This window comes from Amblyomma mixtum, chromosome 9, assembly GCF_055824585.1.
Source record: "Amblyomma mixtum isolate Tamu chromosome 9, ASM5582458v1, whole genome shotgun sequence".
Taxonomy (NCBI): domain Eukaryota; kingdom Metazoa; phylum Arthropoda; class Arachnida; order Ixodida; family Ixodidae; genus Amblyomma; species Amblyomma mixtum.
The window spans coordinates 97,026,592-97,040,125 of NC_143020.1; the positions used below are offsets into that span (position 1 = coordinate 97,026,592).

At 43.3% G+C, this 13,534-nt stretch overlaps 1 protein-coding gene across 1 annotated transcript in view; it reads right to left on the reverse strand.

Moving 5' to 3' along the window:
• The window catches only part of LOC149330239 (venom metalloproteinase BumaMPs1-like), a 28,285-nt gene that overhangs the window by 8,488 nt on the left and 6,263 nt on the right, over nt 1–13,534 (reverse strand). The window contains exons 3-9 of the mRNA XM_089559395.1: nt 12,842–12,934; nt 11,351–11,489; nt 7,906–8,075; nt 5,297–5,368; nt 5,069–5,205; nt 4,921–4,970; nt 1,040–1,148 (exon numbers count right to left, since the gene is read on the reverse strand). Of these exons, the coding sequence (XP_089415521.1) occupies nt 1,040–1,148; nt 4,921–4,970; nt 5,069–5,205; nt 5,297–5,368; nt 7,906–8,075; nt 11,351–11,489; nt 12,842–12,934 (770 nt within the window). The remainder of the gene's footprint in view (nt 1–1,039; nt 1,149–4,920; nt 4,971–5,068; nt 5,206–5,296; nt 5,369–7,905; nt 8,076–11,350; nt 11,490–12,841; nt 12,935–13,534) is intronic.

Below are 13,534 nucleotides of genomic sequence, written 5' to 3' on the forward strand. Positions count from 1 at the left end.
CCTAAATCTTTGGGGGTCATAGTTGTATTTTTCGGAGGAAAGAATACTGACTGCGTGGTCTGTTTTGCTTCAGTGGGCGCATCGTTGAACAGGGGTGAAAAATGCGATCAGGTTCAGCGGCTCGACTACTAGAATACGTGCCATGGGTAAACATGCGGCACTGACCGCTATAACAGCGACCCGCACGACGACAGAAGCTCGCATAAAAAGCTTTACAGTAATTTCCTTAGCACCTTTAAGCTTTCATCACGCGTGGCTTAAGAAAGCCTGTTTCATTTCAACGTCAGTTTTTCAGAAGGCACTGGTTTCCATCAGCAGCCTTCAGCAATCACCGCGTGCGCAGTTTGAGGCAGACGTATTGTTCGCCTCAGAAATGCCGCCGTATGTCATGTACCGCGAGACTACGTCTCAGATATATCCTGAGTAAGAAACACAGCTGTCCAAGAGGGAAAGCAGTGCAATGTAAGACTTTTCAGTCACTACAAAACTGCCACTATGTAGGGTTGGTGAGGCTTGTTAAGCGGTCGCGAGGACTGCTTTTTTTCTTGCCGCCCTCAATTTTTTTGTAAAGAAAACTTAAATAAACCGACCGACCGACCGACCGACCGACCGACCGACCCTGTTCGGAGCCAGTTGCTTACTGGTGATAGACGTCTAGCGATCTCAAAGATTGTACAACTTAAAAAACAGCAATTGCTAACACTGGGCCGCGGTCCCCGGCGTTCTGTATTACTCCGCTGGCCATCGTGAAAGAGTTCTGTGCTCGGAGGCTGAATGTGGGCGGAGCTTCACTGCAGACTTAAGTTGTATCCGACTATGGATACCTTGTAATATAAAGACGCCAAAAACCACACACACACACCATTTGCGGACGAAGATGCTGTGAGGAAATGAAAGGCGCGATGACTGCCTCACTCTAGATGGAGGCCTAACTATAGCCATGAGAGGATGTGTGAAGGTAACAGAAAAGGTGGGGATATAAAGAACTGCAGGTACGCAACACGCACGTTGCACGTACTCGCCTTGAGAAGTTACTTACACGTGAGCGAGCTCATGGGTGAGTGTGTGAGTTCCCGTGTACCGTCCTGGTCTGTCCTCTCCGAGAGCCACTTTGAAGTACGTGCAAATACTGGAGACGTAGCCGATTCCTAGAGAACGGGACATGGTTTCTTTTCGTGAACAAGAAATGTGCTTCAGTCCGGATCTACTTTTCTTTCCATAGCTCGCTGTGTTGTCCTTAACTTAACCTGAACCCTATTCGTTAGCCTCCACGTTTCTGCCCCGTAAGTGAGTACCGGTAATATACACCTGTTATATACTTTTTGCTTAAGGGATATTGGTATTGACGGCGGTTAGAACGCGATATAAACATTATAGGCGATGTCCACCCCCTCCCCTTATTATATTCGAATTCGTTACAATTATGCACAAGACATTTAAAAAGAACTACAACATACTTAACAATTCTGGACAATAGAAGAGTGCGATGAGGAGCTAGTTGGTACGACATTATGAGAACAGAGAATAACTGCGCAAAAAGGACGGAAAGCGAAGAACCACACGGGACAAGCGCAGACTAACAACTGGTTTATTGCTTCAAAACCTCCTTCCTTCAACAACAAAGCGCATGAACCACAAAGACAGAAGCCACAATCATCTCATGAAAACAAACTCCAACTCCATGCGGTACAGGTGTACAGAAGCGTCGCTAACACATCTGTGGGGCCCTAATCTCGCGACTTCCAAGGCTTCAATAATTTCACGTTTTTTCCTACCCCTCGCACGTCCGATAACCTTAGTCTTGTCGAAAAGCTGATTGCAATCTTTGTCATCATACTTGCTAGCCTTATGCTTAGACAGATGCTGCCCCCTTGAATCAGCTAAGGAATTGGTATGCTCGAATAATTTAATGTTGATGTACCCGCCACTTTGCCCGACGTACACCTTACCACAGCTCAGCGGAATCTGATAGATTAAATTCGATGTACAGTGCACGAACTTATTCTTGTGGTTAATTCCACGCACAACCTTCTTTGGCTTATCTTTCCTCGCTAAATAGCACAAATGCGATAGCTTGCAAGGTTCAGAAAAAAAAAGACCTCTACGCCGAATTTACCGGCGGCACTCTTCAGGCCGTGCGAGACCCTGTGAACATAGGGCATGACTTCATACTTCCGCCTCTCTTGTGCATCCGCCCCCCGAAGTTTTGAGTTTGGGCGGAAGGACTTCAAAAGGGACTCAGCGACCGCCTGAAGAAGGGCCAGCGGAAAACGAGCAGACCGAAGGCGATCAACATGAACATTAGAGCTAACCTGAACCTTCTGTCGACAGGACTTGGCTAACAAAGACCTGAGGCAAGCTGACGCAATACCCCTCTTGACCAGCTTCGAATGGCACGAGTTGAAGGGCAGAAGTGAATTTTTTGACCTAGGCATGTACGCCCAGCTGAGGTGGTCAGGATCTTTAAAAATAATTTTAAATCTAAGAATTGCAAACAAGAGTTATCAGGAAGTTAAATGGTGAAATTAAAAGTGGGAAAAGCTGACTTAAAGGATGCTAAAACCTCCATCGAAACCTGCGTCAAGTCTTCCCTTGGTCAATATTTAAAAGGATTAAAAAGTCGTCGACGTATCGAAACACCCGAGCGGTACGGTCGTCAGATAGTACCCGCGATAGCGAGCGGTCAATTTCAGCTAAAAGGATCTCAGATAAAAGAGGAGCTGCACACCGCCCGATACAAATGCCGCGTTTCTGCACGTAAAATTTATCCTGAAAACTCACAATCGTTCAAGTAAGATATACCTTAAGCAATTCCAAAAACCTTCCACGGAAATACCGCACGCATCCTGAAAAGACACAGCACCAGATCGTTCGATACAGTTCCGGTCTGCACGGAACAGGTCATCGTGGGGAAGGGAGTAGAACAACTTTTCAATGTCAATCGAGAAGCCCGAGTTAACAGCAGAGAGGCTATCCCCTAACATACATTTCCGCCACTCGGTCCGAGCTGCTGACCTTGTACGGATTGTCAGGCGCCAGACTTCCCAGATGGCGCTGAAGGTGCTGACTGACCACAGCTTGCCAGGATCCAGTTTCTGTAACAATGGCTCTAAAAGAGCTCTCTATTTTCTGGTTCTTGGCCCTGAAGAACACAGTGAGCACAAGGTCCTTGTTGTTCACCATTTAACTTTTTAGCCGGTCGAGTTTCAGATCCCTTAACAGTGCAACCGCCTTTGCCTTCGCTTTAGACGGCTTCAGAACTGTTCTCGTAAAGTTCTTTATGACAGGTGACATGGCCTTCTTACTAAAAAGCTCTGAGGCAAGACCTCAAACCTCCTTTTCTGTCGGCTATCATCAAAGCGAGGTCAGAGTTTCTAAAATAGCTTGCCCCAGATCTCACCATGGAGTGTTCTTTCTTCTTGCCTTGAAGTTGTTGCAGATCGTATCAACACATTCTAAATGGCAACGTTCTTTCTCTTCGCCTTGAACTTTGTCAGCATTCCTATGCGCCGCCGTAAAAGCCTCGTGCTTGCTCAGGGGGACTTCCAGGCTGAACTTCGGGACCTTGTTGAGGAAAATCTCAACGCTGTGTGGAACGGTCGCCCCTCCAAAGTAGACAACTGGAACAGCACCAACCTGCTTTTTGGGGATAGTGAGTAGGCTCATTCGCCGCATGTTCCAAAGGAATTCAGCACTTGCCTCAGCCAGGACTTGGTAATCCTTGAGTGTCCGGAAGCCTACAAGACCAGTTCCTTTCGAGCTGAAGCACAGAAACCGGAGCCAGTCTTGCAACAGGCGGACGTGTCTCCAGCATTCGCTTCTCAGAATCTTTGTAATTATTTTCCAATGTCCCTCGGAGTAACCAAGAACCCCGAAGAAGCCCAACACCTCCAGCGGGCGCAGTTTCTTGCGCAGACAGTAGCCCAACCACCTGGCCTCGCAAGTTTTTGCAGCGGTGAGGCTAGTACACGCAGCACTCTGAGCATTGTAAGACCTACAAGTATGATGAAAAAGATTGTAATCCGCTTTTCGACAGGACTAAGGTAATCGAACGCGTGAGGGATAAGAAAAAATGTGAAATTATCGAGGCCTTGGAAATCGCGAGATGAAGGCCTGACAAATGTTTTAGCGATGCTCCTGTACACCTGTACCGCAAGGAGTTTAGTTTCTTGGTTTTACGAGATGATTGTTGGTGCGCATGCGCTTTTTTGTTGATGGAAAGAGGCGTTGGAGCAATAAACCAGTTGTTAGTCTGCGCTTGTCCCGTGTGGTTTTTCTTCGCTCTTGTCCTGTCTATTTTGCGCAGTTATTCTTTGTTCTCATAATTCTGAACAAAAGTATTTTTCAACGCGAAAGAGTTTATGAACGTAATTTTCTCGCATATTGAATATTTTGCTAAAACAATCCATACATCCGCAAATCTCCCATCGGCAGGCTTCCATTTTTTTTTCTATTAACTTTCTTCTATTCTCAGAAATGTTCCCCACCAGTTTTCAAGGGCAGTCTTAGCTGTTAGATGCTATCGATGAAAAAAACGTCAAAAGAAAGGTGTTGCTACACTTCCAAAGAATGGACCATTATCTTCAATAGTTCCATAACAGTAGCTTACAATATTCCAGTACTCAAAATTTTTATCCAAGAATGCTGTACATGAAAAAGTAGTGACAGCTGAAAACTTGCGAAGAAATTGTTTAAGGTACTTCTCTTTGATTAAATTTAACGTTTGGCAGCAGTGTGCTGAAGAATCTGCGGAGCGTAGTTTTTTTTTTTGTTAGCGGTCTACCGAGAAACTTGGTTGTATATTAATGCACAAATTCCTGTTTTATTGTTCTCTCTGCAACGGCGCAATCTTAAAATGAGCTTAGCTTCCACTCAAAGGCCCTTATGACACTTGCGCTGACAATCTTTGTTATCACTCACCTAAGCCGTTAACAGAGGCCTGTCCGTTGATCACCGTGTATACGTCTCGGCTTTAAAAAAAGGAAGAAACGCCAATAAGTATATCGAAACAACAAATAGCGATTCCAATAATTTCCCAGTGATATGTATGAAAGGCAGTATAGTATACCCGGTCATTAAGTACACAACATCTGGATGTCCATATGTGCTTTCCCTGTCGTGGGCGTAACCTTTTAAATTGCTTAGCGTTCCTTCGTCAAATATGTATTTGTTGCTTTGTTTAGCCAGAACGGCGTAAGATTCGTTCTGAAAAAAAAAACTAAACATTGCAGGCACTTCCTTCCAACAAAAGCAGAAGACGCACAATCGGCTACAGTCAAAGATGGGGCGACAATACCGTGCTTTTGTCCATGCCAGTAATCATAATCTTAACCCTGGGAAATCTCGCCGGGCTGTATCTCAAGTTTACCTGAAAAAGAAAAAAAGACGTTAGATATCACTGCGGCGACCCACATTGGGGAGAATGCGAAAACATTGATGCCTCCTTCACACTAGTCTCTCTTTGCTTCACTTAAGACTGTTTGCCTCTCTTGTTATATCTTTGTCTTTCTTTTGACTGTTCCTCTTTTTTTACTTCTAATTTTTACTTCCAATGCATGTCCAGGGCTATCTTGACGTCTAAATGACCTTTTGGCATTTAATTAATTATTTAATTACTCCAGATCAATCAAATTTGATGTACAACGACATTTTATCATCCTATGTCCCGTAATTGTGTTTTTACTCTTCTCACGTCCTCGCACTATATCGACATACAATACTATTTTAACGTTTGAGTGACATTTTTGGCTCAAATTAATTAGCTAATTTCTCCACATCGACCAAATTTTGGCGTGTGTCATCCTCATATCATCCTCTATCATGCACAATCATTCTTTTTCACTTAACTCTCACACGAATGGAGAAATCGCTGCCAACACGTTTTGTTGACATGAAATTGTCGATATAGCCAAGTAATGCGTTCGCATTAAAGGAAACTCTTGGGTTAGTATGGTACGGGTAAGAGAATTTCTTCTCACCCAAATCTGTACAAATCATTTTTCAGCGATTAAAACTTTATGACCGCAATTTTTTCATATGTTATAAGATTTCACTATAACAGTCGCCCGCCGCGGTGGCTCACTGGTTATGGCGCTCGGCTGCTGTCCCGAAAGACGCGGGTTCAATCCGGGCAGCGGCGGTCTAATTTTGATGGAGGCAGACCTCTAGAGGCCTGTGTACTGTGCGCTGTCAGCGCACGTTAGGGAACCCCAGTTGGTCGAAATTTCCGAGCCCTTAACAACGGCGTCCCTCATAGCCTGAGTCGCTTTGGGACGTTAAACCCCCCTAAACCACAAACCCAACTATAACAATCGGTATATCCATAGGTATTCTCTCGGAAGGCTTGCAGTTTCTTGCTATCAATGTTTTGGCCATCGTCAAAAACGTTACCCGTTGGTTTTCTACGGCAGCCTTGACTACTTGATGCGAGCAATGGAAAAACTTTTTTTTTTCTACGTAGCGGAAGAATGGATCGATCATTACGTTAAATATTTCCATAACAGTACCTTACAATATTTTAACACAAAGTTTTCGTCGAAGAGGGCTGTACTCGCAAATACGGACTGCAAAGACGGCAGAGAATGAAATAAGAGGAGTTTCGTGGCGAATAAAAGCATTGCCCTGCCCTTTTAAGCTAGGTTGGGCTGCAGTTAGACTAGAAAATTTTTCCCACGTTGGTGTTTGATGAGCGACATGTAGATTCGTTAGTAAAACTGATGACAGTGAGAAGACTGAGCATATTTTATTATGATGCCGCAGTGCCCGACTGAGTGTACGCATGCTGCCTACAGCTAACGTATCCGCGAGGTCTTTGGATTTGGTGATTGTCAAAAATAGCATCTTCGCAAGATAATAGCTGAGAGACGGCTAGAGAATTGATGTTTTAGAGACAAGGACTACACGCAGTTAAATGTAATCAAAGCCAATTTACCATTAGTGCAAAGTTTAGTAAAAAAAAGTATCCGACGCCGCGTTACACGGAACCACAAAGGCGTATGATAAGAAGATCCGAAATGGCATCAGGAGACGAGCTTTGTGAGCAAAGAGCAAGTTTGTGCTGGTTGGTAAGACTTGGTTCTGGAGGGCGGCTTAGCATCTGAGAGATTCTGGGCTCAATCCCGACAGCCTTCAGTTACCCACCGGTTTTTAAATAGGTACAAGATTTTCCCCGGCTTGGTGCTCGCCTCTTGCGAGGTGAAATGCTTGGGAAAAGGGTCTTGAACCAAATAGGCTCTATTATTCTTTCAGGTGTGTGAGGTTGTCCAAAGGCCCTTTTCTGAGTACTTCATCCCAGAAAAGCAGAGTACCAGGCCCAGAAAAATTTGGCACCCATTAAAAGACCGTTGGGTACCCGGCAGCTCTGGGGATCGAAACCTGTTTGTTGTGCGCGTGCACTTTCCTTCCTATTTGGTTATGGACATCACACGCGCTCGACCTTTACATATGTTATTGTGTAAATACAATACTTGTATAAAGTCCCTCTCTACCCCTTATCCCTTCTGCCTGTCCCCTCACCTCTTTCATTTCATTTCTCTAGTCTGCCTGCTATCCCTCTGTTTCCGCTGCCCCAGATTAGTTGCTTCCCGTAGCGATGGCAGATTCCGGGGCTAGAAAAACTCTTTTCCTTCCTTTTAATTATTATTTTTATAAACCACTACTGCTACTACTACTATCCCTGCACCTCCCAAAAGCGCGGCGGATACTCTACCACAAGTTGCTTTGTTTTCGCCGCACTAAGCCCTCCTTCGGGAACTTGTTGGCAGCTCCTGCCGCCCTGTCTCAAAGGGGATATTCATGTCATCTATTTGTTATAATGAAAAATTAAGCTTCAGGTCACACCATGGTCGTCTTATTGCCATTAGGTGCTGGCTTCAAATGAGAAAAAATGTATCACACAGTACTCACCGAGTTGATCATGACACACAGGTAGATCAACAACTCTTCGTTTGTAGAAAAGTGGTTGTGGTGAGGACGGTCCAAGATGACGAATAATTCAACGGTGAAGTTTTCGGGAACTCTCTGGGGCTGTCGCTGATATCCTCCATTCCATCTCTCACTGATAACAGCTTTTCCGTCTGAAATGATAAACGCGTGTTTCATGCGCGGCGGCCGCCATTAAAGCAAGGAAGTGTGCTGGATAGAGCACGAAAGCAAAAAAAAAAGAAGTAGCTGCTCTTAGGGGCAACAGGTAAGAAGTTTAAAGAGCATTGCTATGATTAAGAGTGGCAACCCGCATATGAGAGTCATGGCAGGGAGGGAATACAAACTGTTCGAACACAACACAAATATACATTAAAATCAGGGAAAGACGGCATTTTGCCAGAGTCCCTTAATCTTGCTCCGACAACACCTAGTGAAACTGAAGAGATAATCAGAAAAATAAAAAACCATGTCGCCTGCGGTGATGACGGGATAAAGGCCTCGCCTATTAAACATGTGTTATGCTTCATAAGTCCTATACTATCGCACATAATAAATCAAATGCTCCTTAGCGGAGATTTCCCGAACGAGTTAAAGATCGCAAAAGTCACACCTATTTATAAAGGCGGTGATGATAGTAGCATTAGTAATTACAGGCCAATTTCTGTTCTGACTGTGTTTTCGAAGGTATTTGAACATGTCATCAATAGCAGGTTAACTGGTTTTTTTACGAAGCACCGAGTGATAACAGAAGCTCAATACGGTTTTCAAGCTTATAAATCAACAGAGCTTGCACTCATTAACATTAAGGATAAGATAATTGAAAGCATTGAAAAAAAACTGCTTACTCTTGGCTTATTTCTAGATTTAAGCAAAGCCTTTGATACTGTTCAACATGATATTCTCTTACAAAAACTGGAAACATATGGCATGAGAGGAGTGGCACTAAAACTAATTCGAAGTTACCTCGAGAAACGTTATCAGTATGTATGTGTTAACAACTGGTGATCCATCAAACTTGAAATCCAACACGGTGTTCCCCAGGGCTCCATTTTGGGACCCCTCCTTTTTCTCGTTTACGTGAATGACAGTACAACAATCCCTGAATCGCCGCAAATTATAATGTATGCAGATGATACTAATGTATTTTTTACTGGAGAAACCACGCACTGTCTAGAGAACTCTGTTAACAATTATCTAATACAGTTATCTAAATGGCTTCACAGAAACTGCTTGGGTCTAAATATAAATAAAACTAAGTACTTAATTTTCAAGCCAATAAACAAACAAGACTGCAACTCGGTTAGTATTACATTTGAAGGACACCCACTGGAACAGGTTACCGAACAAAAATTGTTAGGTGTTTGGTTCTGCCCCGACCTCTCATGGAACACTCATGTTAATCAACTTAAATCAAGCCTGTCTCGTACAATAGGCTGCATTTATAAAGTACAACATCTAATACCCAAACGCTCAAAACAGGCGCTGTACTATTCTCTAGTTTACTCCAGAATAAGCTATGGTATCCTTACTTGGGGAACGACAACAAACTCTAATTACTACAGGCTTAATGTATTACAAAAGAAAATATTACGTATACTAGAAGACTAGAAAGGAAATAAGCAGTCTCTGAGAACACGGCCATTATTTGTAAAATATAATATGTTGAAGTCTGACCAGGTATACTACTTTAAATTACTGCAATGGATAGCCATAGATAGCCATAGATAGCCATAGATAGCCATAGATACAGGCTACATATTCCCACAGTACATAGTTCAAGTTCATACAGCATTCGAAATCCAAAACGAATAATGCCGCCAGTTAGAACAAACTACGGAAGACAAGCATTATCTTTCCAAATAACGAATGCTTTGAACAGAACAGATATGATGCAGATAGACTTTAATAAAGGTGCACAATTTTTTAAGAAATACTGTAAGAAGTTTCTTGTGAACACCGGTACTAAATTCTATTTACTGTAACTATTCCGAAAAGTGTAACCTTTGTTCTATCTTATATTCCTCTTGTTATGTCTTACCAACTGTAATATGATCTAATGTCTTCGCTTGGCGACTACTCTCACGGTTGCGTCTAATAATTGCTAATGTGTAAATCATGTATTGGTTTAATGCTGTATTCAGTATACTCCCGATGTACCACTCAATTACTGTTTTTTTTTTTTGTATCGCCACTCTGTTGTACAGAAAATGAACTTGTCTCTAATGCCATGTGATTCTGACAGGAAATAGCCACCTTTTGTTTTCCCTTTGACTGATCCTAGGACGACTGCTTGACCGAACTTTGTAATGCTAGTTTTGTTTTATGTACATTGTATAAGGAGGCCGGGGCCCTTGTCAGGCGCTCCGTTGCCTTTAGCCTCGGCCCCCTCTTGGACTGTGTCTGAGGAAACAATAAAGAAAGAAAGAAAGAAAGAAGGAAAGAAGGAAAGAAGGAAGGAAAGAAAGAAAGAAAACAAGTAATAGTAAAATATAATTCATAAAAATTTATAAAACAAAATAAACAAGGGCTGCGTGGAAGCCCCAATTCGTTAGCCAAAGTTTCGTTAGCCAGTGTTTCGACAAAAGAATTGTTGTCGAAATGTTGGCGAGCAGATTGAGGCTACCGGCTTCCCCTATACCCTTGTTCATTTTTTATTCATTGTCAAGAACCTCTTCGTCCTTTCCTCTCTCTAACGAGTAATAGCACAAATTAGGATAAGTGGAAATACAAGCTTCAATACTGTTATGTTGAAGCTTACGGCACGGAAAGCAATAATACACACAGGAAACATTACAATACAGCACAAAGTGAGCAAACGGTTAGCTCTAATTAAGATATTGGTCAGAACTTGCCCCAGATGTTGCCATGCAGAAGTATGTATGACATGGGTGGGCAGTTTATTTCATACCTCTGTTGCATCATGAAACTTGAAATCGAAAATTGTTTACGTTGTAATACCTTTTTCTGAAGCTTCTAGGTGAATTGAGCATAGTCCTGCACTGGTCCAAGAATTGCTTTGTAGGCAAATACTACAAAACACGTCCATCAGGGTTTTTTTTTTATTCTCACGCTTGTTTTCTTTTCAGTTTTGTATATAGTTTCATATTTCTGTTCGCCGCACATAATTCGCCTTTTTAAATATTTTGTCAAAGTGTTCTGCTTCCGGCAGCTAAGAAAGGGGGGGGGGGGGGCGAGGGTAGTTTCATATTCTCTGATTCGAACATCATATTGGTACAAGCCAGGCGCTTCGGAGGTATTCTGCCATGAAGTTGGATTTCTTTACCCGTCACGAATTTTTAGTAGCTATAGCCGCACACTGTTTCTTTTCTGTAGCTGCAAATTAGGCTGAAACGAAGCTTTGGGGTCAGTATCGATAATTTTGCTGATTACTGCGAGATTCCTGAAGATACTGTAGAAGATAACTTACGTTCTTCACTGTGGGAGAGTGCTTTATCCAGCATCTCATCTTGCTCGATCTCGTAGATGGCGTGAGGAACAACGCCGTCTTCCGATCTTCCTACGACTGGCATTGGCTCGATTCTGTGCTGAGGACCGACCAGCCCTTTCTGGATGCATAGAAAGCATATCGCGCGTTATAAAAAAAAAGCAGGCTGAAGCGCTTCTTCCATTCAATAATAAGTTTTTATAATTACGAAACAGTTCTGTTGTTCTCATAGTGGCAGCAAAATTGGGGGTTTTAAAAACAAATCATTAATCACCCTTTAACGTGAATGCTTCAAAAGAAAATGAGTTTGGTATACTAAGGGAGTAATTACTCATTGGCATCCACCCTAGCGCAGCCATTGGGCTGCAGCTTGCTCAGCTTTCTAAGAAACTTCGTAGTTACAGAAAAATTATTCCTGGTCCAGGGTTCGAACCCTGGACCACCGCTTCACCGGAGCAATCGCTCTACCAACTGAGCTAACCGGGACTTTTTTTCTTTCTTTCATGGTATTTATTTACATGGTTTTGTGCAGACAGGATGTGTGTGTGTGTGTGTGTGCGTGTGTGTGTGTGCGTGTGTGTGTGCGCGCGCGTGTGTGTGTGTGCGTGTGTGCGTGTGTGTGTGTGCGTATGTGCGTGTGTGTGTGTGTGTGCGTGTGTGTGTGTGCGTGTGCGTGTGTGTGTGCGTGTGTGTGTGCGCGTGTGCGCGTGTGCGCGTGTGCGCGTGTGCGCGTGCGCGCGCGTGTGTGTGTGTGTGTGTGTGTGTGTGTGTGTGTGTGTGTGTGTGTGTGTGTGTGTGTGTGTGTGTGTGTGTGTGTGTGTGCGTGCGCGCGCGCAAAACACTATTTACAGAGCACCTGTGTAGGCGCTACGTGGCACAAACATGATAGTAAACATGCTAGCACATTGTAGGGCGAGAGAGAATTTGCCAATAAGTCGAAATGGGCACAGTGTTGGCCAAATGTTTGGGGTAATTACCCCAAGGGGAAGTAGATTTCTAATAAAAGAGTAATTATTCATTGACACTATGAAGAAACATGGTGATGAAGTTAAACAGAAGACGACGTTGCGCACTGAACAACGGTGTTCTGCATTTAGTACCCCAGCTCCCTTCCAATAAATTATAAACCAGCAAGAGTTTATTCTAGTGGCTATAAGGCTCTGCTAACTAAGAGACCAAAGTCATTTGTTAAGAACATCTTTCCCAGAAACCAACGTGAAATGCTAATCTATCTGAAAGCCGACAGCGTTAGAACCTGCGACCCAGATGGTTTTCTGGATGCGCTCGGATCGGTTGGAAAGGGCACACTGCTAACCAAAGCCAAACAGCAACTTTATTATCAGTATTAACCAACCATGATCAGCTCTGGCACAAGCCTTCTAGCAGACAAGAGTCGTTAAGTTAGGGGCGACAATGACGCAATACGACTACAGCAATCAATGCATAACAACGTATTGTCGATGGAGTACTTACGATGTGCAGGCCATCCTCATTTTGAGTTACGGCAACTGAGGCGATCTTTTCTTCGTCTTCGTACAGGTCTCTGTCGATGTCTTCACCCTTGTACTACGAGACATGAGGAGGGAGGAAAACGAACGGAATATAGGCAGACGTGATGTAGGCGACAAAACTCCAGGCTCATTTTGTGTTACCTAAGAATACCCGCAATCGCGCGGATTGTGAACACGTAATTTTAGTTAAGGAGTGGAGTGAAGATTAGACACACAATACGAGAATAGTTGTCGGCGTGAATGTAACGCTATAAATGAATAGAATTTCTTGCTTGCCGCAGCCTTCCTTACGCCTATGAGCACAGTGCAAAGTTTCAGTTTTAATGTGGCTACACCTCCTTTAAAGCTTTTCTAAAGGATAATTATTTTAAGCATTTCAAATAATGGCGTGAAGGTATTAAATTAAATCAGTAATTTAAAGATGGAAATTCATGTTATGCTGACGAATACGTCTTTGTATACAAAGCCATACGGACGTTTGAAGCTAACTTCTCATAAATCTACGTTCTCCTCGTGGTTGCCAGGGTAGAATAACAGTCCTAAGGTCAAGAGAGGACGTCAGGCATTCCGCAGCGAAAATAATGGTGACGGCGATGCGCAAACGTACAGAAATTCTACGGCTACGCGGAGAGCAAGCGATAATTAGTACAACAGG